Raw genomic sequence first — 24,737 nt, 5'->3', positions numbered from 1 at the left:
TTCTGCAGCTCAGCTACACAGAAAACTTATTACCAATGCATCAGTCAACTCAGCACCTGGCCCTTTGCTTTTGAATCTGTTACTTCTCACCAGTATCACAGTCTTTTGCATTTTAACACAGTGCTAACAGTTATAGTTAACTGATTACGAGAAAGTGTCACCAAACCAGTAGCAGAGTGAAAGGAGGGGTTAATAAGAAAGTGAGAAAACACTTACGGGTGTGTCTGGTCCATCACCTCCAAGCACTCTGAATCCAAATCCACTCTCCAGTTTACGCAGGAAGATATCAATGTCTTTAGTGTTCGGAGCTAAGTAACAAGGAAACCCAAAAAGGTGTCAGAAGTGATAAGTCTGGTGTGGAAGCTGTCAAAAGGATGTAGTGGCCATGGAAACAGGCAAAGGGAATACCATGGTCATAGAAGCTATCAAAATTGATAGTAGACATTAGAACAGTCTATTCCAGGCCCTTGAGTGTGCAATCAGAGCAGCTCTATTTCTTAGACCCAGCATGTCAGAATCTCTTTTCTTTGCCTTGTATCCATTTGCCAGATAGAATGGGAATCACTCCTATGCCAAGAGCCTAGATTTGGACTGCACTGTGAAACTGCTGTATGCACTGGTGCTGCCAGCAACAGAGTTCAAGGTCACAATCTCCTCTACCCATTTTGAAGTATGCTCGTGCAGAATAATTACTGGGTTCTTTCCCTTGTGTTAATTTTGCTCCAAAATCTTTGACACACTGCTTAAATACGCATCCTAACCAGCAGATGACATCTTAGTTTTTGACACTGGGCTGGAATTAGGAGCAAGAACTCGATGAGTATTCCCTTCCCCACCCGAGGAGCACTTGGATAAATTGCTTCAAGCCACTGATGATCAGTTATGTAGGATTAAAACTACAACTCTTCCTGAGATTGCATGGCACAGTAATCGACTCAATTATCTCAGGCACTGGGGAAGACAGAACTATGTTAATGGGAAAATACCTCATTCTCAAACTAAATCAACTAACACCCATTATTAATTAACAACCATTATACAATGCAATATTTAGGTTCACATGGAGTACTCAAGTTATTAGAAAGATGGCCAAAAATGTCTGGAACTGGATCAACCACTATGAAGCCACCAATTTCAAATCCCACCATCATTTGCCTGATACATTTAGTACAAGCATTTAAGCAACAACCTGCAACAAAATATTTACACTATATATATTTTTCTAACAAGTAGCCTTCAGAGAAACAATTCCTTTTCAAATCCTGTGAGGAGGTTTTTGATTTGATTGCTTTTTCACACAAGATGTTTTATCTTTAGATGCCCCTCCATTCAAGACTGGTTACCTGACCCGAACTCAAATGGACCAGACTTTGCTTCAGTTCAGTTCAAGTCAAGTCACATGTATACTATGAAAAAGTTTAGGTCACTCTGGGTCATGTTAGTCTGGCTCTATACTTTATCCAGGAGAGGATGATTTGCTTGGAATTACCTCATGTCTCCCCCATTCTTGATTAATAATTAGTGTTTCATCCACAATAGAATTATGAAATTGTTATACTTATGGTGTTGGTCAGGTCAGGAAAAGAAATTACAAGTTACCAGGCTCAGACCAGGTTCACGCTGGCCTTGGTCAGATCAGATTTGGATCAGGAATTTACTTTTATACTTAAGCAGATCTCAACTTCCTAATACTTCCTCCAAATAGCATTCATTTACTAACGGCATCATCTCACTCCCTCAATCTCAGGTACAACCAGAAACCCAAAGCAGTGATGAATATGGATTCCCAACATAGCAGCTATACAGATCACAACATCCTAAATTGACTCATGGACAACCACTTCACCAAACATCACTTACGTCTGTTGTCGAATATCGTCTTGGATTGTATGTACACCTCAGTGGGGTCACGTTTGGGAGAGGAGGGCCTCACAGCATTGGGAGGGAAGGGCATGGGCTGGGGGATGGGGAGGCTTGCGGAGACATTCTGGGAAGTTGCTTGATTTTCTTCATGCTCCGATGTCTAGGAAAGAAAAGTCAGGAGATGAAAAACAGATTCTTTGTAAAAACCTGCAAAAATCCAAGTTACATAGTAACACAAGGCACTCATTCTAGGTCTGCATTCCTGGGGCCTCTTCACATTTCAAGATCTCTTCTCCAAGCTCCCTTCCCGCTTTAATCATTTACACCTTTTCTGGACACCTGTGCCTATAACACTGATTTTAAATTCCAATTTTTCCTTTTCACATTTTGAAGTTTAATCACTCCTGCCCTCTCTACAGAACTTCCCTTTCTTCCTATAAACCAAACTCCATCCACCACTTTAAAATACTTAACAGTTTAAAATCCTCCAAATCTGGTAAAAGATCATCAAGCCAAAGTGCTAATGTGTTTTTTTCCCCACCACATATGCCATTTGAACTGCTAGGTCTTCTTGTATTTTGGTTTTATTTGGGATTTGCATCACCAAAGCATTGTGCTTTTCTTCAGTTCATTACTACACGGGAAAAGGCCATTCAGCCCAACTCAAACTGCCAACCTGACCTAGTCCCATTTGTCTGCATTTGGCCCACATCCCTCTAAACCTCTCTTTTCATGTACCTGTACAAATGTCTTTTAAATGTTGTAATTGTACACACCTCTATCTACTACTTCCGCTGGCAGCTCGTTCCACGTACCCACCACGCTCTGTGGAAAAAACTGCCCCTCAGGTCCCTTTTAAATCTTTCCCTAATTGCATTCTCCAGAAATTTGGCTTCAAATTTAAATTGATATGGGGATAACACCACTACAAGGTGATACAGATGAGTTGCAATTTGCTTTCAAGGATCTGCTCAACTCTGGCTCCCGACCACTGCTCTGGGAGAGACAAAAGAAATACAAGGCTCCTCAAATCCCACTCCTACTATCATGAGAAAGCTTTGAAACTTACAGTGTTTGGCATTTTAGTTGGTGAAGGAGGACCTGTAAAAAGAAAAGTAAGTATTAATAAATGGTAAGGGCAGAGAGAAAAAACAAGGTAGTGGGTGCATGAGAGCAAGGCAGTGGGAGGGAGGGCAGAGAGCAAAAGTAAGGTGGTGGGAGGAATGGAAGAATGGAGAGAAAATGTGAAGTGGGTCAGCAAAGCAGGAGAATGCAAAACCAAGGGTGGGTGGGTGGGTGCAGTGGACTGGAGTGAAAAAGCAAGAGGGTGGGGAGGTGAGAAGAGTGCGAGCCAAGGCAGGACACATTTGCCTTGCTGCTGGGAGTAAGAAGTGGGTGAGTTAAGAGCAAAATGCTGGAGTGGAAGGAGGCAGAAGCAGGAGTCAAAATTGAGGGTGAACAAGGAAAGCAATGGATTGCAGCAGGACTATGCTCTTATCATTTGGGAAAAAGAAATCAGCTAACATGCACTCAGCATCAATGTGCTGCACTTCAAATAGTATATCTCCAATCAACGAATACACAGGGGTGTTTTCCAAAGTAGGATTTGTACAGCAGTTCACAGCTGGAAGAACTATCAACAGATCCATTAATACTATCTGTGCTTTAATTCAGTACTCCACCTCCTCAAGACTGTCAACATTATTTCAACAAACAATTTCACTAGGTTCAGGCCTTTCAACTTTTTGGACACCTCACTTAGAAAGATCAATGGAAAAAGCAAGGCAGAGTGGTGGAGCAACCAAGGTGGGAAAACAATGTCAAAAGAAAGGGTCAGTTGAAAAGCAGCAACAGGACTTGGGGCTCTGAATCCAGTCTATGCAAGTGATCAAGTCTCCTCACAAGCCATTCATTTTTTTAAAAATAAAATTCAGAGTCCAGGTATTGATGGAAAGCCAGCATTTATTCCCAACCTCCAATAGCCCTCAAGATGAAGCCCTTGTCCTTTCTGATGGTAGAGGTTGTGGGGTGGTATGTGCTCCTGGCAACTTTGGCAAGTAACTCCAGTTACAAGATACATCTTCACAAGGAGGACAGGGGCTTCAGGCATATGGGAGCATTCCACGTTTATGCCCCCTTGATTTGCAAACATATTGCCATTCTCTCATCGTCACTGGATCCAAATCCTGGAATCCTGTGCAACAGCACTGTGGAGTTAACATTTTCAGAAGGACTAGTAGAAGTGACCGTCTCCACAAGGACAGTGGAGTAAAGTCCTATCTTCACATTGAAGTGCTGTCACTTTACTCTATACTGTTATTGTTTTTATCTGTACTACCTCAATGCACTCTGTACTAACTCAATGTAACTGCACTGTGTAATGAATTGACCTGTATGATTGGCATGCAAGACAAATTTTTCCCTGTACCTCGGTACAAGTGACAATAATAAACCAATACCAATGCCTCCACAATTGTGCCAATGAAGTGGCCTCATTTTAGATCTGGCAGCTCACAACTAGGTATGCATGAGGGCCTGGACCAAAGTCCCCCAACACAAAATGTAATCTCATGGACCTGGCAGATGAAGTCATAGAGAGACTATGTCAGACTATGAGATTACATATTGTGGTGATGCACCTCGTGGCTGCCGATAGCCCACAGTGCCTCACAAATGCTCCATTGTGAGCTGCCAGATTCGTCATTCTTCTAGTAAATCCAGACAGGGATGAATGCTAGTTTAGTGAGTAGAGAAAGCCATTGAAAGGTCATGGACACGAAAGACTAATTGTTTCTCTCCACACAGATACTGCCTAACCCACCAAGTATTTCCAGCATTTTTGTTTTTGAAATGCAGAAGCAGCACCAGGTGCACCCAAAAAGGTAGGAACTCGGAAAGGCCACGTCACAGAATTACATACACACTAAACACAAACCAGCATGGAACGACAGAGCTGAACAATTCTACAACTAACATCAATGTTTGATTGCAAATGATACTGGATAATTAAATAGCTAACCGAAAGGAGACAGCTCCAAGAATGTCCTCAGCCTCAGTAATGGCAGGATGCAGCATGAGAGTGCTAAAACCTGAAGCACCTGCAACTATCTCTGGCCAAAAGTGCCGAGTGGATGGCCCATGCTGACTTCTTCCGAGATTCCCCACAAATGCCAGCCTAAAGCAAATTTAATTCACTTCATGGAATATCAAGAAACTTCCAACAGCACTGGACATAACAAAAGCTAGGAACTAGTTGACACCCGAACTGCAGTACTGAAAAAAAACAGCTGCATTTCTAGCCAAGCTGCTCCAGTAGAGTTACAAAACCAGCACCTAGCCCACAATGTGGAAAATTACCTGCACACGCCTTGTTTACAAAAGGCAGGACAAATTTAATCTAATTACCGCCTAGTCTATTCTTCATTAAACTCATAGATGTCATTAACAGTGCCATACAAGGTGGCACTTGCACTCCAATAACCTGTTCACCAAAGCTCAGTTTCACAGGAACTCATGGCACATCTATGGTTCAATCACAAACCATAGCTGTAGTTTTCCAGAGGCAAGCTAACACCACCTGCTCTTCATATCAAGGAACCATTTGAGCGTTTGGCATCAAGCGGTGAAACACTCTAGTGGTCAGAGTCAGACCTTGTACAATGGAGTTGGAGGTTAATCACCTAGCCCCAGGACATCACTGCAGGAGCTCCTCAAGTCTGTGACCTGGCCTCAACCATCTTCAGCTGCTTCATCAATGACCTAACTTCTATCATAAGATCAGAAGTGAGGATGCTAATGATTGAACCCCCCCCGCCGGAATTTCATGCACAACTCTCCAGAAGATGAACCAGTCCATGCCTGGATGCAGCAAGATTCAGGTGCAGGCTGATAGGTAGCAAGAAACACTCAGTCCAGAAGACTGCCAGTAAATGATCAACAAGAGAAATTGAACCAACTAATTTTGATATTCAATGGCAAACATCCTCAAAAGGGGAGAGATGGGCAGGGTTGGTGGCAACTTAACTGGACCAGCCATTTAAATACTGCTGTTACTAAAACAGGCTGGAGGCTGGATATTCTGCAGCAAGTGACTCACTACTTGAGACCTCAAGACACAAGTCAGGAAGACACAAGTGATGGGATACCCAAGTGCAGCAACACTTGAAGCTTAATACTATCCAGGAATAAGCCACCATTTGACTGGTACCCCATCCACCGCCCTACATATTCACTCCCTCCACCAATGGTGCAGCAAGTACCATCTACAAAATGCACTGCAGTCATCTGTCAAGGCTATTCCAATAGCATCTTCCAAACCTGTGACTTCCACTATCCAGAAAGAGAAAGGGAAGCAGGTACAAAGGAACACCAGTGCTTGTAGCTTCCCTTCCTAGTCTAAACCCTGGGATTCCGTACCAGAAATTACTGAGAGAGGACCTTCACGAGAAGGACTGCAGCATTTCAAGAAGTTTGCTCACCACCAGCACCTACTCATGGGCAATTAGGGATGGTTAATAAATGCTAGCCCTGCCTGCAACACCCATATCCCAAAAAAGAATTTGGAACATGTATGTATTTTAAGCACTTTGGGCAAAGATGTTGCTCCTAAATTTATCACTGAATTCATTAGTGATCATCTGAAATTTACTTAGTTTTGATCTGTCTTTTTCCGTGGAAGTTTCCCTTATATCCACCCTATCAAATCTTTTTTTTATGACTTTAGTTTACTTCTCATCCGCCTTTCCAGAGGAAAGATCGTTTAACCTGTTTAATATTTTTAAACTCCCAATTATGGTATAACCCAGTAAGCCTTACTGGGTTGTTCTCCAGTCTACATGTATCCCTTTATTTTAATTTGTAGGCAGGAATAGTGGTTGAAGACTGAGTGGGCTAAATAGGATAATTCATTGGGATGTATCAGAAGCTACTAGTGCACAGTGATAACAATGCAACAACAAACCTCCTCTTTGGACCAGCAGTGATATTTCACTCCCCACAGGCCAGTCCTTTAGGATCTCCACCACCTGGGCATGGCTCAGCTGCTGCACACTCTGCTGGTTAACTTCCTTGATCACATCACCTTTCTGTAGACCTTTGCACCACTGGCTGTCCAGGATCATCTTCACTTTCTGTCCAGCTGGGCTGTCCGCTATGGCAAAACCAAAACCCTTTGGCCCCTTCAGCAGAGGAATGGTCAGCGTCTCGGGCTGTGAACCTGCTGATGAAGTCATGGACGATCGGTCTTCAGTCAGGCCAAGGTAAGGTCCGTTCAGGCGCTCGACAGCACCTGCTGGGGCCTCTCTCCCACTGTGGTCTGGGAGCCCGGGCGAGGTCTGATGGCTCTGGGTGGCACTTGCCTGCTTTGCAGCCATAGGTAGCCCATCAAGGACGGGGTTGGCACTCACTACATCAATGGTCGGCACCTGTGTGTCAACGGGAAGCGGGTAGCCGCGACACAGAATCAACTTCACCGTTTGGTTGATGGGAACAGACTGGAAAAGCTGCACAACGTCGGCGTGAGTCTGCCCAAGGACACAAGTGCTGTTTATATACACTATTACATCACCTGCAGATAAAAGCCCAAACCAAACAATCAGGTTCACATACACCACATTATGGACTTAAGCCAATGAGGCAACTCCATATCTTTATCTGCACTAAAATAAACACTGGAGTGACTCAATAATCATGTGATAAAGCAGCAAGGAGAAATACTGACCAGTTTCTGCAGTCTCCTGCTCCAATGTCACACCTACCAGTGTGTCCCTTAAACACAACCTTACTTAAGGAAGCACAGCCTCCAGACTGAAATTCTACACCCCAACCCCGCCACGTTGGATCTTAAGTTCCTACTTCCTCCCCATGGCCCACTCATCTCCACTCCTTCTCATGGCCATGCTCCTGATCTCTCTCCCCCTCACACAGTCCACTATTTTCCCCACTTACTCCATTCTCCGTAGGGTCCTATGTTTTCCCATTCCCCTTCTTCTCCAATCTCTTGCCTAGACTTCTCTTTTTCCTGGACTCTTTCTTCCCACTTCTGCCATTGCCCACATTTTCTCTCCTACGGCTCTTGGTCCATTTGATTCCAATCCATTGACCACCACCTTCCTTCCCACACCTTGAATGTGCTGCTCCCCCTGGCCTCTATCCCCATTCTCTTCAAATTCCTACTTCCCCATTCCCCCTACCTATTATTTCCCAGTCTTGGTCTCCACAACACTCACCCCTTGCCCTTTGATGTATTATTGTGGGGAAGCCCAGTCATTTAGGTAAATGCCCAAAAGTTCTGAATTGGAAACTTGCCTGCCAACATGTTCCCATCCTGAGCAGCAGGTCCATCTTGAATTACATTCTTCACCTGCAGGAACTCATCTGGGCTGTCTCCTCCAATGATTGTGAAACCAAACCCCATAGCACTCTTCTGAAGTGTTGTTCTAATGAGCATTCCCTGAAGATGGGAGGGGTCCCTCGTAAACATCGGTCTCTCTAATGTGGGGTGGAGTGGCAGGTGTTGGAAAGAGAAGCAAATTACATTTAAGGTGGTGACTGGACTCTTAAAATTCAAATTTTCCGAAGTACTTGTTCTGTTATTGTACCCAAGATGATAAAGGGGGCTGGGAGAGGAGGACGGGAGCAGGAAAAAAAGTGGGAGAGTGCAAGGAGAATGCAAAAGAGGGAGGGGAGAGGAAGGGCAAAAAAAAGAAAAGGAGGCAGCATGGAGGTGGGTGAGTATCCTCAGCCTCGGCAATCAATTTTCTCGACTAGATTCTCTGATTAACTTAAAGCAAATAATTTGTCAGCAAACTGTTTACTTTCTTTATAAAACTACCTTTGACCCGATACTTCATGTACCCATGTTTCACTCCTGTTTATAGAGCTGGATGTTTTAGTGTACAGAGCAAGGTTACCCCTAATACATAGATATGGGAATAATAAAGTCTGGGGATGTGCACAAAGAGAAGTGCAAAAAGAATGTGCTCATTTGGAAAGTGAAAGAAGCAGGAAGCTCAAGATTCCTTGAAATAATTTCCATTCTTAATTTTGGAACAAAGTTCACAGAAACTAGAGGGAGAAACAAAAGGGCATGTGTGGATTTTTATTTCACTCAAGTCAAAAAAAAAGTCATGTTTGATGTGTGCTATCTGATAAGAAATTTTGCTTTAAATGCCTAATGTGTTTGAGCAAGCCGGGGAAGGGAAGAAAATACGTAGGGCAGTGACACGTATGAAGCAGGACGAGGCGGAGGTGGAGAGAGTGGCGAAGTGGATGAAGCCAGAGAGAGGGAGAGAACAAGAAAAATTGATGCTGGAAGCCCACGTGCTTTAATATAGAGTTCAAATTGTACAATGGCAAGTGGTGAAATTTTCTATTTCATTAATCTGAGGTTCTTAAAGAAAATAACCAGGAAATTTGGCAGACAAACATTAGATTTGAACAATTGGTTAAGTAGACAGGTATTGGCCAGACTCTGTCCACCATTTATCCTTCAACCAACATCTGGGCCCTCTGGTGCTTCCTCTCTCTACTTATTGCGGGAACTTGCTCTTGGAAATTCAGCTGCCATGTTTCCTATTATTAGAATAAGCAAACTTCAAACAACATTTTATTGTATTTAAAATGAGTTGGGATGTCAGGAGGTGACGGAAAGCAAAATATAAATGCAAGATTTTTCTTTCCACATGCAGGTTGCAGTACCTGGCCGCTGATCCCCATGCAACCCTCGCTGACTGTCCCGATGATGGATCAGCTGCTTTTTCCGCTTTGCTTCAATGACTGGATTCTCAAACTGGGTTCTCTGGTTTACATGGCTGAAGGGTTGGGGTGGGGAGACAAAAAGGGAAGAGATAACAGTCTGAGCAACAACTTGCATCTCTACCAGCAAACATTAGTCTCGCACGGATTCCGTGATACACTCATCCATAACACTGAGACCGTCGACAAGGTCCTGCACTATGCTTCCTCTTAATGCCCACCTTTTCCCAAACATGGTGAAGAAAACACAAGTCACTTGGTCAATTAGGTAAATTACCAGAAAGAGGATCAGAGCAGTAGAATTATCCCCAGGGTGCCAGTGGTTTCAGAATAGTGGCTTCAGGAAGTGGACAGAGAAAGAAGCTCAAGAGTCACACTGACAAGATGGGGGAGATGGAAAGGGCATTCTAAGCTGAGAGAGCACAGACGGGGGAAGGGCTTGTTTGGTGAGCAGACACAGAATGGGTATGCTGGTGAATGGGGAAAGGAAGACAGAATGGGTATTTTTGGTTGGTAACCTTCCTTCAGTACTGAAAGATGTTAAGAGTTACTTCTTTTTGACTACAGAACCTTGAGGAGTGCAATGCATGGCAGAAAGAAATAAAAGGTAAGCTATAATAGAGTGGAAGATGGGAGCAATTATCTATCAAAAGCGATGATGATATAAAGCAGAGGTCCTCTTCCCAAGGACAGATAGCCATCCTGCCTCAAACTCCACAACCCAAAGTGTACGTAATGCAATATGATATTCAACACCAGATGCAAGTTTACCTCAATTAAATAATATCCTATATGCACTGCACGAATGTCATCAGCTGGATAGCAAATTAGACAGGGAAGCCTATTTGCACATCCAATGTGTGTGGGATAGATGGATGAGCAGCAAGGTAGGCAATGAAAAGAAAGCTATCTCCTTGAAACAGAAGAGTTCTGAGCGGACAGATGATGCAACAGAATTTAGGACTAAATTTAACTTGCAACTTAGAACTAAATTTGTAAATGGCACCCAATAGGGCCTGACATTAATATCTCAACAGGGAGAAATCAGCAACCATTTAATACTTGACCAGGCTAAGTGACACATTCAACCCTTGAAGTCTGGGGCACAACTGCTATTACATGCAAGTCAACACCACCTGCAAAAATCTTTTGTACAGGTTGGTATCAGTCCAATTCCAAACAGATATAGTTATACCTTGTATTTTGGGGCAACTTACTCAATGTAGTAGAAGCCATAAACTGGATCACTGATCTTTTCCCAGCCATATGGAAGCTCTGCAGTTTTGAAAATTAAAGAATAGCTTGATTAATTCCACAGTTGAAAGTTAACTCCAACTCCGTACAGTATAGTTAACAGCCACATACTACAATATACAGCAAGAACACCTTAGATCTCATGCTATGAGTGGGACTAGAACCCATTTACAGTTCTGGTTTATTAAATTGTGGTGTGAGCAGGCATCAGAGTATCAGCTTTGATATCTGTGGATTAGAAATCACAGCTGACTATTCCAATAGATTCATTAGACATGGTCACCAGCATAGCAGATAGAACAAGTTTCTATTGATGTTGTCAATGTAGACTCTAGACAACAGTATTAGAAAAACTGAACATTGGGAAATTGGAGGCAATCTTGTCACATGATTATAATCGGCAGGTACAAGCCAACGTTGCAATAAAGGGTGGTGTTCCAATCAGTTGAATGGGACAAGCAGTGTTGCCTTAGGGAAATATAAAAGGGCATCAGATTTACACCAAATATACAAAAAGAATAGAATGCTGTGCATTCAAGTTTGCAAGTTACACGAGGTATAGTATGTTGTATAAACAGGAGCAGGGAGTTTCAAAGTAGCAAGACAAACTGAGTATGCAAAACTGGGAGATGGAATTCAATAACGTGGTCATCTACATAGGATCTCAAGGGAATGGGATCTGTAAAGGATCAAAGGGAGTTAAGTGCCTAGAGACACAAATCATTAAAAGATAACTCACAGGTACAAAACATGATTGAATTCTGACTTTTACCTCAAAAGGGTTGGAAAATAAGCGAGAGCATTGCTGTATTTTTAGAACCTCAAACAGACAACAGAGCACTGAGTTCAGAATCTTGCAGTAAATTTCAGTTCTACAGGGCAGGTGAGGGAAGTGGGTGAAATATACGAACCTTAGACAAGATAGAGTATAAATTCAACGGAAAGATGTGAGGATTTAAAGTGTTACATTGAGAATTGCTTGGATAAATAAATCTAGATTAAGGTTGAGGGATGAATTAATCAAGATTTTCAAAAGGGATTATATTGGGTAGAGAAACTATTTCCTTTAATGGAATACTCTAAAACAAGAGGACAGAATTGTTAAGAGGCAGGCTATTTAGGAAGCACATTTCATACAAAAGTAGAAACCTTAAAAAAAAATCTCTCCTCCAAAAGCTATCTACTCTAGGCCTGTAGCAAAATGTAACTACTGCCAGAAATAGCTCAACGGGTCATTTGCAGGCAGGAAGTTTAAGGCAATGAAGAATTTTTGACTATGTTCTAAAATGCAAACACAAACCCTGCACATACCATATTTCAATACCTTTGTAATTTAGTAAAAAGACCAAGAGATTCAGCTCTGGTAATCTGGAAGTTCAGTTGACACGTTATGGAACTAAACACAATAATCTGATCTCTTATGAGCCGACAACCCTGGCTGTAGGCCACCCCAGCGTGAAGCCAAGTTATTTAATGCATGATTGAATGAGACAGATAGTTAGCTTTCTAGACACTAAAGTTATCAAGTGGTATGGGAGCAGGAATATGATATTGAGATAGAGGATCAGCCATACGGCAGAGCAGACTTGAAGGGCCAGACGGCCTACTCCTGAAATAAAACCTCGGTTCACTAATATCCTTAAAAGGTTGGGGGAGGGATGGTTGATCACTGTTCAGCCCATCTCTCAAACCATAGCATGGGATTGATCATGGTTGTCTTAGAACCATGCATCTTTATGGTGAGATGGTAATGCACTTAGGATGGACAACAGTTTGCCGGCATTACCACATTGAGAATAAATTTAAACAAAAATAGTTCATGCACCTCCCAGTTTCTAATCTACTTGAACAAAGTACAGCAAACGTACCTGTGCCTTTACAGACAACCTCACACAGCCAACACATTGCATAGTATACATTTTGTCATCTATGCAGACAGGAAAACATCCCGGTAACCAAAGGATAACCTGACTGGCAAACCCACCTGTGCGATAGACAAACAGAAGTTGAGGAAACCCCCACATATCTCAAATACTTATTACCCAGCTGCTGACCTTAATGTTCCATAATCCAAGAATCAAGCAACAACCCTGTACTGGGTATTTCTTGGCCTACCAGGTACTACCCAAACGTTTTAATTCAGTTCATTGCTTCCACCCCACCCCCAAACCTATCAGCTGCCTTTAAAAATCTGTGGATGAAAATTCCAAATGAATTTTACTGTAAGTGGCAGATAATGTCATCATCTCACTTGGTTTCAAGCAGTACAGTAAGTACACGATAAAGACAAACTCCAATACTGTACTGAAGGAGTGCTCGATCTTTAGAAGTGGCATTCTTCAGAGAAGATGTTAAGTGGGCACTCTGCCTGTTTGGGTGAATATAGAACATGCTACGGCATGAGGAAATTTCAGTGCCACAAGCAAAGCTTGCCCAGCCACCACTAAAAACAGAGCCCATTATTTTCTCCATTATCTCTGGGATCATTGTACACAAAATAGGTGCATAAGTGACCATGTCTCAAATCACCAACTGCTATGATATGAAGACGCCATAAATGCAAGTGCTTTAATTTATTTAGTGATGCACAGCCTCAATGGGATACAGAAATTTTCTCATGCACAACCATAGCTGGCTAATGTGGAGTTATAAGTTAACTCTATGACTTGCTCTAATAAACTCTTAGTATGTTCTGCATGGATAGCTTTCACTATTTACTTCAAACTTCAATGGATACCAGGTCAGTGGATCTATAGCTATTTGAGAGGTTTGCACCCCCTGTGGTGTAGCCAGAATCAACCAAATGACTCTCCACCCTCTCTGCAGTTTAATACCAACTCGTTTTCTTCCATCCCAGATCTGATGAGTCTTCAGTCCAAAACACTGACTCCATTTCTCTTTCTATTGATGCAGCCTGACCTGCAGAGTGCTTCAAGTATTGCCCACCACTCCCCACCACCACTTTCAAGTGGAAGTTCAAGGTAATGCCTTTGATCCAATGGCACCTGATAATGTGATATAGATAGAAAACGGGGACAGGGCATTGCAAGATGGATCGAGGACATGAGCCATTGAGGAGACCTTCAAGTTGTTTCTTCCAAAGGGCACTGACTGCCTCTGCCCTCGACAAGCTCTCCTGCCTTCTTGGCCCTCAGCCTTGCTCATCGTTTAATCTCAGGAGAGCTGTCAACCCACGGAGATTGTGGGAAATCATTGCCAAGTTTGGCTGTCTTCAGAAATTCATGATATCTATACAATGACATGTAAACAATGATCCCAAGTTTCCCACTGATCTAATCCCAGAGTTCCAAGTGGAATCAAGCAAGGCCGAGTCATCATTGCAATACTGCACTTCACTAACAAGCTTCCAGCTGGAGTGGAGATGATAACTGTTAAAGTTTTCTGCTAGTCCTATAGATTAACTTGACTCCATCTGGAAGGTTGTTAGAGGTGAAGTGCAGTATTGCAGTAAGGATGATTTAAAAGGGTGTGGAGCGATGTCACAGCTAACATCCCCACAAATCAAGTCTGAATTACACTAAGCAGATGACACTGCTGTACTTGCCTACTCCAAGCCTAAGCTCCAGGTCATCATTATCCACTTCAGATGAAATTCAATGAACCATATAAACTAAATATCCAGGAAAAGCAGATCCTTTCCTTACCTGCTAAAGCCACAAAACTCTGCCCCAGATAATCAAGATTCACAATCAAGCCTTAGAAGATATGGATTACCTCCCACACCTTGGGAGCCAGCCCTCAGCAAAGGTAGCTATCAATGTCAAAATGACCACTACTTGACTGAGAAAAAGGGTATTCAAAGACCAAGGCTTCAAATCCAGCAATAAGCACATGGTCTACCAAGCCATCTACAATGGACACCTCAAAGCCCATGAAGAATATCACTAATGCAGTCTCTGCAACATCCTCCAAAACACCAACAGAATAAGTGAACCAATATCAGTGTCCTCTTCCAGGCAGCACTCCATCATTCACACATGATCATCAACCTCCAAAACAAGAATTTACCAAGCTTTGGCCCAGGAACAGAATTCCAGAAGGACAGAAGATGCTTCAATATTTTCAAACCCTCTTTGGGAAAACAAAGTGCAACAACCTCAGGAATCATGCAAATTTCTTAGGCCATGACAGCTCAAAATGGAGAGCATCCAATGAGGGCACTAAGCACCTCAAATCTTTATGAGAGAAGCACACTGATGCCATTCGCAAAGAGCAGAACGAGCACACAACATTCCAAACCGCCTAGTCCAGCATCACCTACCCCACCTGTGGCAGAATCTACGGATGCTGTACAAGACTCTTCAGCGACCTCAGAAATGTAGCAGAAGCAAGATGTCCTCTGTTCCAAGGGACTGCCCAAGAGAAGAGATAATCAAAATTCACATTCCTACTAGAGATGCTGAATCAAGATCCATTTGGTGGTGCAAGTGATGTCAATGACACCATGGTAGTATTAGAAGAATAAATACGATCCTGGCATGCGCTTTTTTTCCCCTCAAAATGACTATAAACAGAGCAACTGCTTATTCATTTCCATTTCACTGCTCACTTTTGGCCATGGCGTACTTGAATTTATATTCATCCCATCAATGGAGAAGTAATTATTTCAAGCACTCTAATACCTTTCAACAAGTATATGATTTTTGTCACTACTTCATTCTTGCTTAACTTCCTGTAGCCCTTCATAGTGAATTCAGTCCTGCTTGGGTGAGTGACTGAAACTCATTTAACAACTTATTATAGGATTACATGCTGTCTGCATCTCCAAATTATGTCAGACAATGCATGCTCATCTCTTCCAGCAAAAGGCTGAAACCTACTCCAACGTATTATCTTAACAAATTACCTTAATAGTCAAAGCCCTCATTGAGGTCCCAAGATGCATCACGAGGCAATTTTTGGATGAAACACAAACTAATCCCCTTGGAGACAGGCTTGAAATATCCCTCAAATTCATCTCAATGGGAGATCCCCTGCATCTTGACCACCCTCAAGAAGAAAAGCTGAACTATCACATGATAAAACAGTATTATGCAAATTAGCTGCTGCATCCACCTAAATAAGTTAGTACAACTCAAATCAAAAGCAAAAAACAAGCTGAAGGAACTCAGCAGGTCAGACAGCATCTGTTGAAGTTTTGAGTTTAGACCCTTCATCTGGGTTCAGATGAAAGGTCTCAACCAGAAACATTGCTTGCCCATTTCCCTCCACAGATGCTGCACAACTCACTGAATTCCTCCAGCAGCTTGTTTTTTACTCCAACATCTGCAGTCTCTTGAATGGAAAGGCAAGGCCATTCAGCCCAGAGGCTATTCCAACATTCTATTCGAATATCAAACAATCTGCTTGGGGACCTCAGCGGGTCAAGCAGCCCCTGTGGGAGGGGGTGGAGTTGTCAACGTTTCAGGTTGAAACCCTGCATGAGGACCTGCTGAGTTCCTCCAGCAGATCGTTTGTTGCTCCAGATTCCAGCATCTAAAAAAAGATTGTGGAGATGATGTATCAACAATGAATGCACTTAATTTCCATTCTCTACCTGATCTCTAAACGTGGTCATCTACTTTAAGGTTTCAAGGAAGGGATTTGCACCAGTGGATTAACCAGTGAGTAAGATACATGATTCAAAGTTTTTTAAAAAAAACTCTCATCCCAGAAGTACACTTTTCTCTATTAAGGTGACTGAACATGGAAAAAGGGCACACCGACTCTATAAAATGTTTTGAGAGATCCTACAAGTTGTTTGAAAAAAGGGGTTACAGATATGCAAGTCACCTTCTACAAGAATAAAGCTGTATACATATGAACTGTCCAGATGCCTATTGATCAAATTCAGATCAGGAAACTTGGGCCAATCCCATTCTACCTGCCAAGATGTCAGTGCCCAACCATCCGATGATCCAAGGACAGGCAAATGTGCAGCCAAGCACCAATGTGTGGGCAGCAGGGCAAGGCAGAATTGAGACTCAGTAATGAAGCCTCTACTGTTGAATAGGCTGCCAACACTCACCGTATAGGCCCACAGATGTAGAATGGCCACTTGGGCGAGATACTGGAGGGCAACCGGTGGTGCCCATGGAACCATGCCCCAGCAAGGAGTCAGTGCCTTCAGGAGAGGAAGAGAGAAAATTGGTGGGAAAAAAAAGAGGAAGAGGAAGAAAATAGATACATGGGAGCAACTTCAGGCTGTAATGTAATCTCAGGGTTCAACTGCAGGTCATTTGTTGCTCACACTTCACACTCAATACAGGGGTGCAAGCTAAATTGCCTCTGTGAAACATTACTCTTCAAACAATAAAGAATTTTCTTGACACAAGGCACTTGTGCCAATGCACACTATCTCACTTAGTGTCAAGGAGACCAATAATGAAAGGCCTGGAAGTTACTGTGACAACCTCAATCCTGCAGGTTAGTTTTTTTTAAAAAATATTTTGCGGCAATATAGAAAGAGAAGAGACAGGCATCCCAGGATGTCCAGAATCCTTTCAGGATACGCTCTTGTTTGGGATGCTGTTGGAACCCCTCAATCAAATGACAGCCACTGATGCTCTTGCCAATCACAGATTCTCCATGTAACAGAAGTTCTGTTGTTAATGATTACAGATCTCCCCCGAGGGGCTTGCAGTCTGACAGTTCCAGATAACCTCAAACAACTAATTAGATAACTTCAGGATGGATAAAAATTGAACCAACAAATGCACAGGCTTCCAGTCACCACTTACAAATCAAGTTGCCCTACAAACCCTGGCAAACATACACATTGTGGGATTTGCAAAATGGTTGGGTACCAAAACCCATAGAAAGTTCTAGACCACCTTCAACCAGTTCTGAACATAGCATTGTCCTCCCCCTCCAGACATACATGGTCCTCACTCTCATCAAACCAATCTGTCCCAAACCACACCCAACTAATCCCAGACACACTCCATAGGTGGTATACTAGACCATGAACTTTAACAGAGTCCACTTTCTCCAATCAAAGCTACAGTGTCTCAAACAATAGGTCCCTCCCTATTCTCATATTAGTAACAGCATGGAAATAGGCTTTTCATTCCATCTACTCATTTAACCTGCTTCCATTTTACCTATCCTCTGCCAGAAATACATCTTTCACTTCAAATGTTGGCTGATCTACAGTGAATATCCTACAATTTGAATTATAGAATTCACTTTTTATTTTGTTTCTTGTTACATGGAGAGGTTTCTATATGAATGTTTGTGTGTACATTCTAGAACATTACCAAAACAGATTGTATACATAGTTTATTTTCCTAGGTTATCACTCGCACAACCACTTCCAGCCCAAGCCAGTCTAAATCAACCCTCCCATAGAAGAGCAGATCTCATATTCAAGAATATAAATCGGTTACACCATTTCAAGTTGGTGTTTAAAAAAAAGGGAATCAATGTTTTTATCCCAAAATAATGATGGCCTGTGTCAAATTGCACATTAGCTGTATGGAAATACATTGATCCAAGTATTTTCACTTGAGTACCAAGAGTAAATTTTCAAAGCTGCTACTTACCCCCTTCATTGCATTCCTCTGGGGGTTTTGCTTTCTTAGCAAGCCGAGGGTCCAGCCATGTGGTAGTCTTAGTGTTGTGACTAAGAAAGAAAGGAAGACATTTAACTGGTGGTGGAGCACAGGAGAAGAAGATGGGAAACAACAGGCAGCATTGGGGAACAGAGGGTCCAAGGTAACAGAAGATGGAAGATGGTGATTCAACAGAAAGGAAAGACCAAATCTCACACCTCTGTGCACTGAAGATTAGAGGAGACAATGCTTTTGGCCAAAGGCTAATTAGGTTTTCATCTCACTCCTGGACTGCATTAAGCACAGCAAGTGTGCCTGAGATTGAAACTTGGTTGTATGCAGATTGGCTGCTGCATTTTCTCCATTACAACAATTCAGAAGTATTACATTGTCTTTTCTGGGATATTGTGAAGTCAAAAATGGATGCTTTGGTGAAAAAGGATGAAAAATGACATTTAATCCAGACAAAATGTGAGGTAATGCATTTTGTGGGCATTAATGAGGCTGGGATATATGAATGGTAGGGTATTAAGAAATATTGAGGAACAGAAGGACCTTGGAGTACAAGTCCACAGATCCTTGAAGGTGGCAACACAAGTAGACAATGTGGTGAGGAAGGCATACAGGAAATTGGCCTTCGTTATTCAGGACACTAAATAGATAAATAGGGAGGTTATATTCCAACTTTATAAAACCTTGGTCAGACATCAACTGGAGTACAGCGTGCAGTTCTGTTCACCAAGGTACAAGGAGGATGTGATGGTGCTGGAGAGAGTGCGGGGACATTCACCCAGGACGTTGCCTAGGAAGGAGTAATTAGTTACGAGCAGACTGAAAAAGCTAGGTCTTTTCTCCCTCGAGCAGAGAAGGTTAAGAGCGGACATGATTGAGGTATATAAAATAAGGGGTATAGATAGGGTAGACTGCAGGGAAAAAAAACCCTCCCCCCCATATCAGACATAGATAAAACTAGAGGACATAGTTTTAGGGTAAGGGGGAAGAGATTTAGAGGGAATATGAGGAGGATCTTCTTCACCCAGAGTGTCAAGTACCTGGAATGCACTGCCTGAGAACGTGGTAGAAGCAGGGACATTGTTCATCTAGACAATTAATGCTGTCACTTGCATCACCTAGGCATAGCGGGCTATGGACCAAGTGCTGGGCGATGGGAGTACACTGGTTAGCGTGGACTAGTTGGGGCAAATGGCCCGTTTCCATGCGTTCGATTCAATGATTTAAAGGCACCAAAGAAATGCAAGTTCTTCCCATTCATTCTAGGACCTGTTTGAGTGTTAGACAAAATTGAGGCAAAACCCCCATGAAAAGTAATTGTATCCATTGCAAATAGAGTCTATTACAGGCCTTACTGAATTCCACTCCCTAGATACCTTGTCTCCTCCTCTTTGCCACCTAAAACTGACTTGACCAATTGCTTTTGATCAACTTTCTCTATATTTCAAGAGGCTTGGCAAACTTTGCCTGATTGTAGTAAAACATTCCAGCTGCAGCACAATGACACCACTATACAAATTCTAGTAGCAAACAGATAACAAGAAAATCAGCCAATTTTACCATCAAACACTCCCCAATGCATGATACTCACTCGATGAAGTAGATCATTCCGCTGTCGGTGTAGGCCATCTCCCAATTGCTCGGCAGTGGCTCCATCAAGTCCTCCCTGGTAACCGGATCCAAGTACCTGAATTCTGTGACCCCATCAGTGTGGCTGGGCCCTGGCCCTGAGGAATGAATAACCCCCTCTATTACAGTGTTTAGGCTGAGATGTGAAAGCCAGGAAGGTTTGCACAAAATCTAAATATTTCTATGACTGGGACAGATACTGTATTGAGATTAAAATCTCAAACAGATAGAAAAGTCAAGATCCTTCTCTGTATACCATCTGCAAGTGTGCACAACAAAATGATAGGACATCTAGCTGGGACTACATTAAAGATTTTACACTAGATTGTGGTTAGGGTCCACATGGACAGAACATCTAGTTCTAGATCTGACATGATGACCGAACTAGTTTAATTCCTATAGCAAACCTTGACAGGAAGGTGATCAGTACGTTAGCTGTGGCAATGGATTACTGTAAAACTCTGTCCATGCAGAAGTGGCAGGTGCCCCGTGTAAGCGGAAAAGCAGAGCAAGAATAAGCACAATAACCAGGGTTAATCTACCACGTCAGAGCAGGATTCCATTCTTCCTCACCTGGATAACCAGTTCCATTAGCAGTGGGTCTCTCGTCGTCATCTTCTTCATCTGGGACCAGGGTGTCGGCTCGCTGCATCATGCTTACAGATGTTGTTCGTTTCCTTTGTGCCTCATCCGAACTGTCATCCAGAACAACCTGGTCCACTACATCTTGCTGAAAGGGACCAGGCTCTGCAGGAGGCTTTGGCGTCCCATAGAAATTACCTGTCAAGTAGTGGTGTGGGAGATGGAGGAGGATACAAAAGTGCAGGTGAGTTTCTCAATTACATGTTTAACAAATGAATGCAAGAGGTATAAGAGGAATACGAATTTTGAAATGCACATTACCAATATATATCAAAGCTAAAGATTGAGACACATTCTACTAATCAATATAAGTTATTCAGCCCACCGTGTTTATGTCTGCTCCCATTTGTCCCTACTTCCCTGTCTATATTACACTGCACCCTTGCAACTTATTCTCTCGTGGGCATGACCAACAATTCCTCCAATTCTTTTTGCTGTTAACCGCCAAAGGGTAATTTACAGTAGTCAAGAAACGTAGTGGTGAATCAAAATCTAGGGGCCATAACAATAAAAAGTTCAGGAGAAATTTCTTTGCCCAAAGAGCAAATAGAATTCAGAAATCACAGCCATCAGGAAACAAACAGAAATGCTACATTAAAGGCATTAGATGACTATGGAGACCGTTATAAATATTATGTAGCTATAAATGTTAACTGTCGCTCTCTCCCCAGATGCTGTCTGATCTGCAGAGTATTTTCTGGAATTTTCTGTTTTAATTTCAGATTTACACCATTTGCAGCTTTACTTTTCAACAGCTGTAAAGTAAATTGGGTATCAGTGAGACCTGAGTAAAACTGTTAGCAGCTGCAGTATTTTAGTTATCAAACACTACTGGGATTCTAATGTTGGCCCATCTGGTGGTATTGAAATAGAAGCCTGGCAGTGAAACAGGGCTGGAGTCCAAGGGATAATTCATTTCTTTATTCCCACTCATAATAGAAATTGGCTGTGCAAGATGCAATCCCAATATACATCCACACAGTGAAATGAAAAGTGCTTTACGTGGGAACAAAAAAAGAATTCAAGACAGACTTGCTTACAATGAAAGGCATGTAAAGCAAATTTAAATGGAGGATCCTGATAGACAAACTGAAACTATTGTTGTATTGCTCAAAAAGGCAATGAGTAAAGTGAGCCAGACTTGGATTGTGATTAACAAGGTCACTAAAGATCAAAAACAGTCAAGTAATCTTGGTATGTTATATACAAGTGCAACAGCATTTTGTATAGTCTGGTTACTACAGTTATTGCAGTTATTAATAGAGGGGAAGCAACTAGAACGGTCAAGGGGACAGTATAATTAGATTTTGAAAAGCAATTATGTTGAGTGGGGATTGGTTTATGCTTTGAATTTAAGGTACTAGACAACGCTGATCATGAAAAGCTATTTCCCCTTGATCAGTACAGTAGGACTGGCTTGGTGAGTTAAATTAAAAATTAATCTACAGTAAGTCTTTCACCAAGTGGTCAAGTAGCCAGAGGGAACAGCTAGTAAAAATTCATTTGAATGCATTGAATTCTTACCAGAAGTTATAGAACACAGAACCTGATCAATTTGAGATCTAAAATGTAGCTAAGTACAACGTATTTCAAATAGCACAACACATCTTCTGAGAATACACTGGAGGAACTTGCTCAATTAATTTTTAAGGTACAAACCTTTAAGAAAATAATCTATTAAACCACTTCTACTATTTTCCAAAATTCTACAGCCATTATTTAGTTCAGTCCTGCAACATATTTTTCCAAGTCCTCTAAGATCTAAGCACTCTAATTCTGTCCACATGCTCTCCTGGTTTCAACAACTTTGCCAGTGGCAACTATCCCTTCAGTTGCCCAAGCTCAAATCTTTGAAGATACTCCTCAAAATGTTCATTTTGAAGCACTCTTTGATCTAATGTCTCTACAGTACATCCCCGGATTACAGCAGGGTTCCATTCCTGTGAACTGTTTGTAACCCAGACAGTTCACAAGTCAGAAATGCAGCTGTGGACCGAGTTTCCACACACAAGATACCTGCAACCCCACAACTGAGAGCAAATCCAATCCACCAGTCTTCCAAATGCTTGTTCATATGTATGGGCTGTACGTAAGTTGGGCATCCGTAAGCAGAGGAGGACCTGTATGTGGTTTGGTCAGATATTTCTGATAACCTTGGAAGCACTACAAAAATATTTACAATAAAGGGACTATATAAACGCAAGCAGTAGATGGTGAACGTTTTCTTTCGATGAGCTGGGGTGGAGGTGATCCTTGCCATTTGTGCTTCATTATGAACTCCATCTACACCTTGAACACTAAGCTCAGCAGCCTGAAACTGAACGAGGGGAGGATTTAGTAATTCACCGTCAAATGTTCCGCTCTCCAAAAGGGCTCCACTGTCTTCTAGTGTTTTAAACTCTTCCAGAGAAATGAAGTTATAATCAACCCCTGGGACTTCACCATCCCGGGGTGGCCTTGTAGTGCCTGAAACAAAAGAGAAATACAAGTAGTGAAGAGGGGATGTAGTGAAATAAGAATAGATGTGGTTTACTTAACCCCTCCCCTGTTGTACCATTCAATGAAATCATTTCAGATGCATGACTGAATTCCCATAGTCATCTTTGCTCCATATTCCTCAAGCTTTTGCTCAAAAAAAAGATTCTAAATGAATAATTGATCTAGAATCAACTGACATTTGAAGAGCTTTGATCTTCTCTCACCTGCTGGAAAAAAACCCAACATTTCCTGATTTTATTCCTGAAGTACCTAGATATAATTTTTGAGACTGGATATGTGGTTCGGGAATCCTAATCCTGGATTCCACAACAGCATTATAGCTTCTATCTATCCTTCCCGACTAACTTTAACATTTTGGAATCAGATTTGTTTTTTCTTGTGATGAAAGGCAAGTTCCTTCTTTCTGTAGAGCAATAAAATAACTCTGATGAGACAGTGTAGACTCAGCATGAACACAAGTTGGAAAATCTTTTCACTGAAGATTAAAAGGCAGTTGTTGGCAGAATCTCAAATGGTGATGAGGCGGTGTACAGGAGTGAGATAGATCAGCTGGTTGAGCGGTGTTGCAACAACAACCTCGCACTCAACGTCAGCAAGACCAAGGAACTGATTGTGGACTTCAGGAAGGGGAAGTTGGGGGAACACACACCAGTCCTCATTGAGGGGTCAGCGGTGGAAAGGGTGAGCAGCTTCAAGTTCCTGGCTGTCAACACCTCAGAGGATCTCTCCTGGGCCCAACGCGTTGATGCAATCACAAAGGCAGCATGCAAGCAGCTCTTTTTCATTAGGAGTTTGAGGAAATTTGGTATGTCACTAAAGACTCTTGCAAATTTCTACAGATGTACAGTGGAGAGCATTCTGGCTGGTTGCATCACCGCCTGGTACAGAGGCTCCAATGTTCAGGATTGAAAGAGGCTGCAGAGGGTTGTACACCCAGCCAGCTCCATCACAGGCACAACACTCCCTGCCATTGAGGACATCTTCAAGAGGTGCCTTCCATCATTAAGGACCCTCACCACCCGGGACATGCCCTCTTCACATTACAACAATTGGGGAGGAGGTACAGGAGCCTGAAGACCCACACTCAACATTTCAGGAACAGCTTCTTCCCCTCCACCATCAGATTTCTGAACGGTCCATCAATCCATGAATACTACCTGGTTATTCCTCTTTTGCACTATTTTTGTACCTTATAGTAATTTTTATGTCTTTATGTCTTGCACCGTACTGCTGCCGCAAAACAACAAATTTCATGATATATGTCAGTGATAATAAACCTGATTCTGATTAATTTAAAATAAAATGGATCAGTTTTTGAACGATGTTAGTTTATGTAGCACCTCTTGTGGCTTCATAGTCAGTGAGAAGTTTATGAATTGTAGTCATTGAAGTAACTAAGGAAACACAACAGACAATTTGCACAAACTTCACACACTTAATTCCATGTTCACAAAGCAATTCCAATGCCATATCCCCAATAACACCCAGGAAAAAGTGGCCCATTTGCTCATGCCATTTTCAGTCCATTAA

At 42.3% G+C, this 24,737-nt stretch overlaps 1 protein-coding gene across 6 annotated transcripts in view; it reads right to left on the bottom strand.

Annotated features, from left to right (window-relative positions):
* magi3a (membrane associated guanylate kinase, WW and PDZ domain containing 3a) overlaps positions 1 to 24,737 on the bottom strand; it is an 86,274-nt gene that overhangs the window by 13,574 nt on the left and 47,963 nt on the right. For 4 of the 6 annotated variants that reach the window (XM_052034629.1, XM_052034630.1, XM_052034633.1 and 1 more), the window contains exons 3-14: positions 23,055 to 23,174; positions 20,640 to 20,846; positions 20,029 to 20,164; positions 18,417 to 18,496; positions 16,901 to 16,996; positions 10,836 to 10,893; positions 9,562 to 9,674; positions 8,170 to 8,352; positions 6,824 to 7,429; positions 2,933 to 2,964; positions 1,861 to 2,023; positions 217 to 308 (exon numbers count right to left, since the gene is read on the bottom strand). In XM_052034629.1, coding sequence (XP_051890589.1) covers positions 217 to 308; positions 1,861 to 2,023; positions 2,933 to 2,964; positions 6,824 to 7,429; positions 8,170 to 8,352; positions 9,562 to 9,674; positions 10,836 to 10,893; positions 16,901 to 16,996; positions 18,417 to 18,496; positions 20,029 to 20,164; positions 20,640 to 20,846; positions 23,055 to 23,174 — 1,886 coding nt within the window. The remainder of the gene's footprint in view (positions 1 to 216; positions 309 to 1,860; positions 2,024 to 2,932; positions 2,965 to 6,823; positions 7,430 to 8,169; positions 8,353 to 9,561; positions 9,675 to 10,835; positions 10,894 to 16,900; positions 16,997 to 18,416; positions 18,497 to 20,028; positions 20,165 to 20,639; positions 20,847 to 23,054; positions 23,175 to 24,737) is intronic. The other 2 variants (XM_052034632.1, XM_052034635.1) reach the window with 1 other exon arrangement.

Source organism: Pristis pectinata, chromosome 20, assembly GCF_009764475.1.
Source record: "Pristis pectinata isolate sPriPec2 chromosome 20, sPriPec2.1.pri, whole genome shotgun sequence".
Taxonomy (NCBI): Eukaryota; Metazoa; Chordata; class Chondrichthyes; order Rhinopristiformes; family Pristidae; genus Pristis; species Pristis pectinata.
The sequence above is the reverse complement of the archived record's forward strand: the minus strand, read 5'-3'. Positions and strand labels throughout refer to the sequence as shown.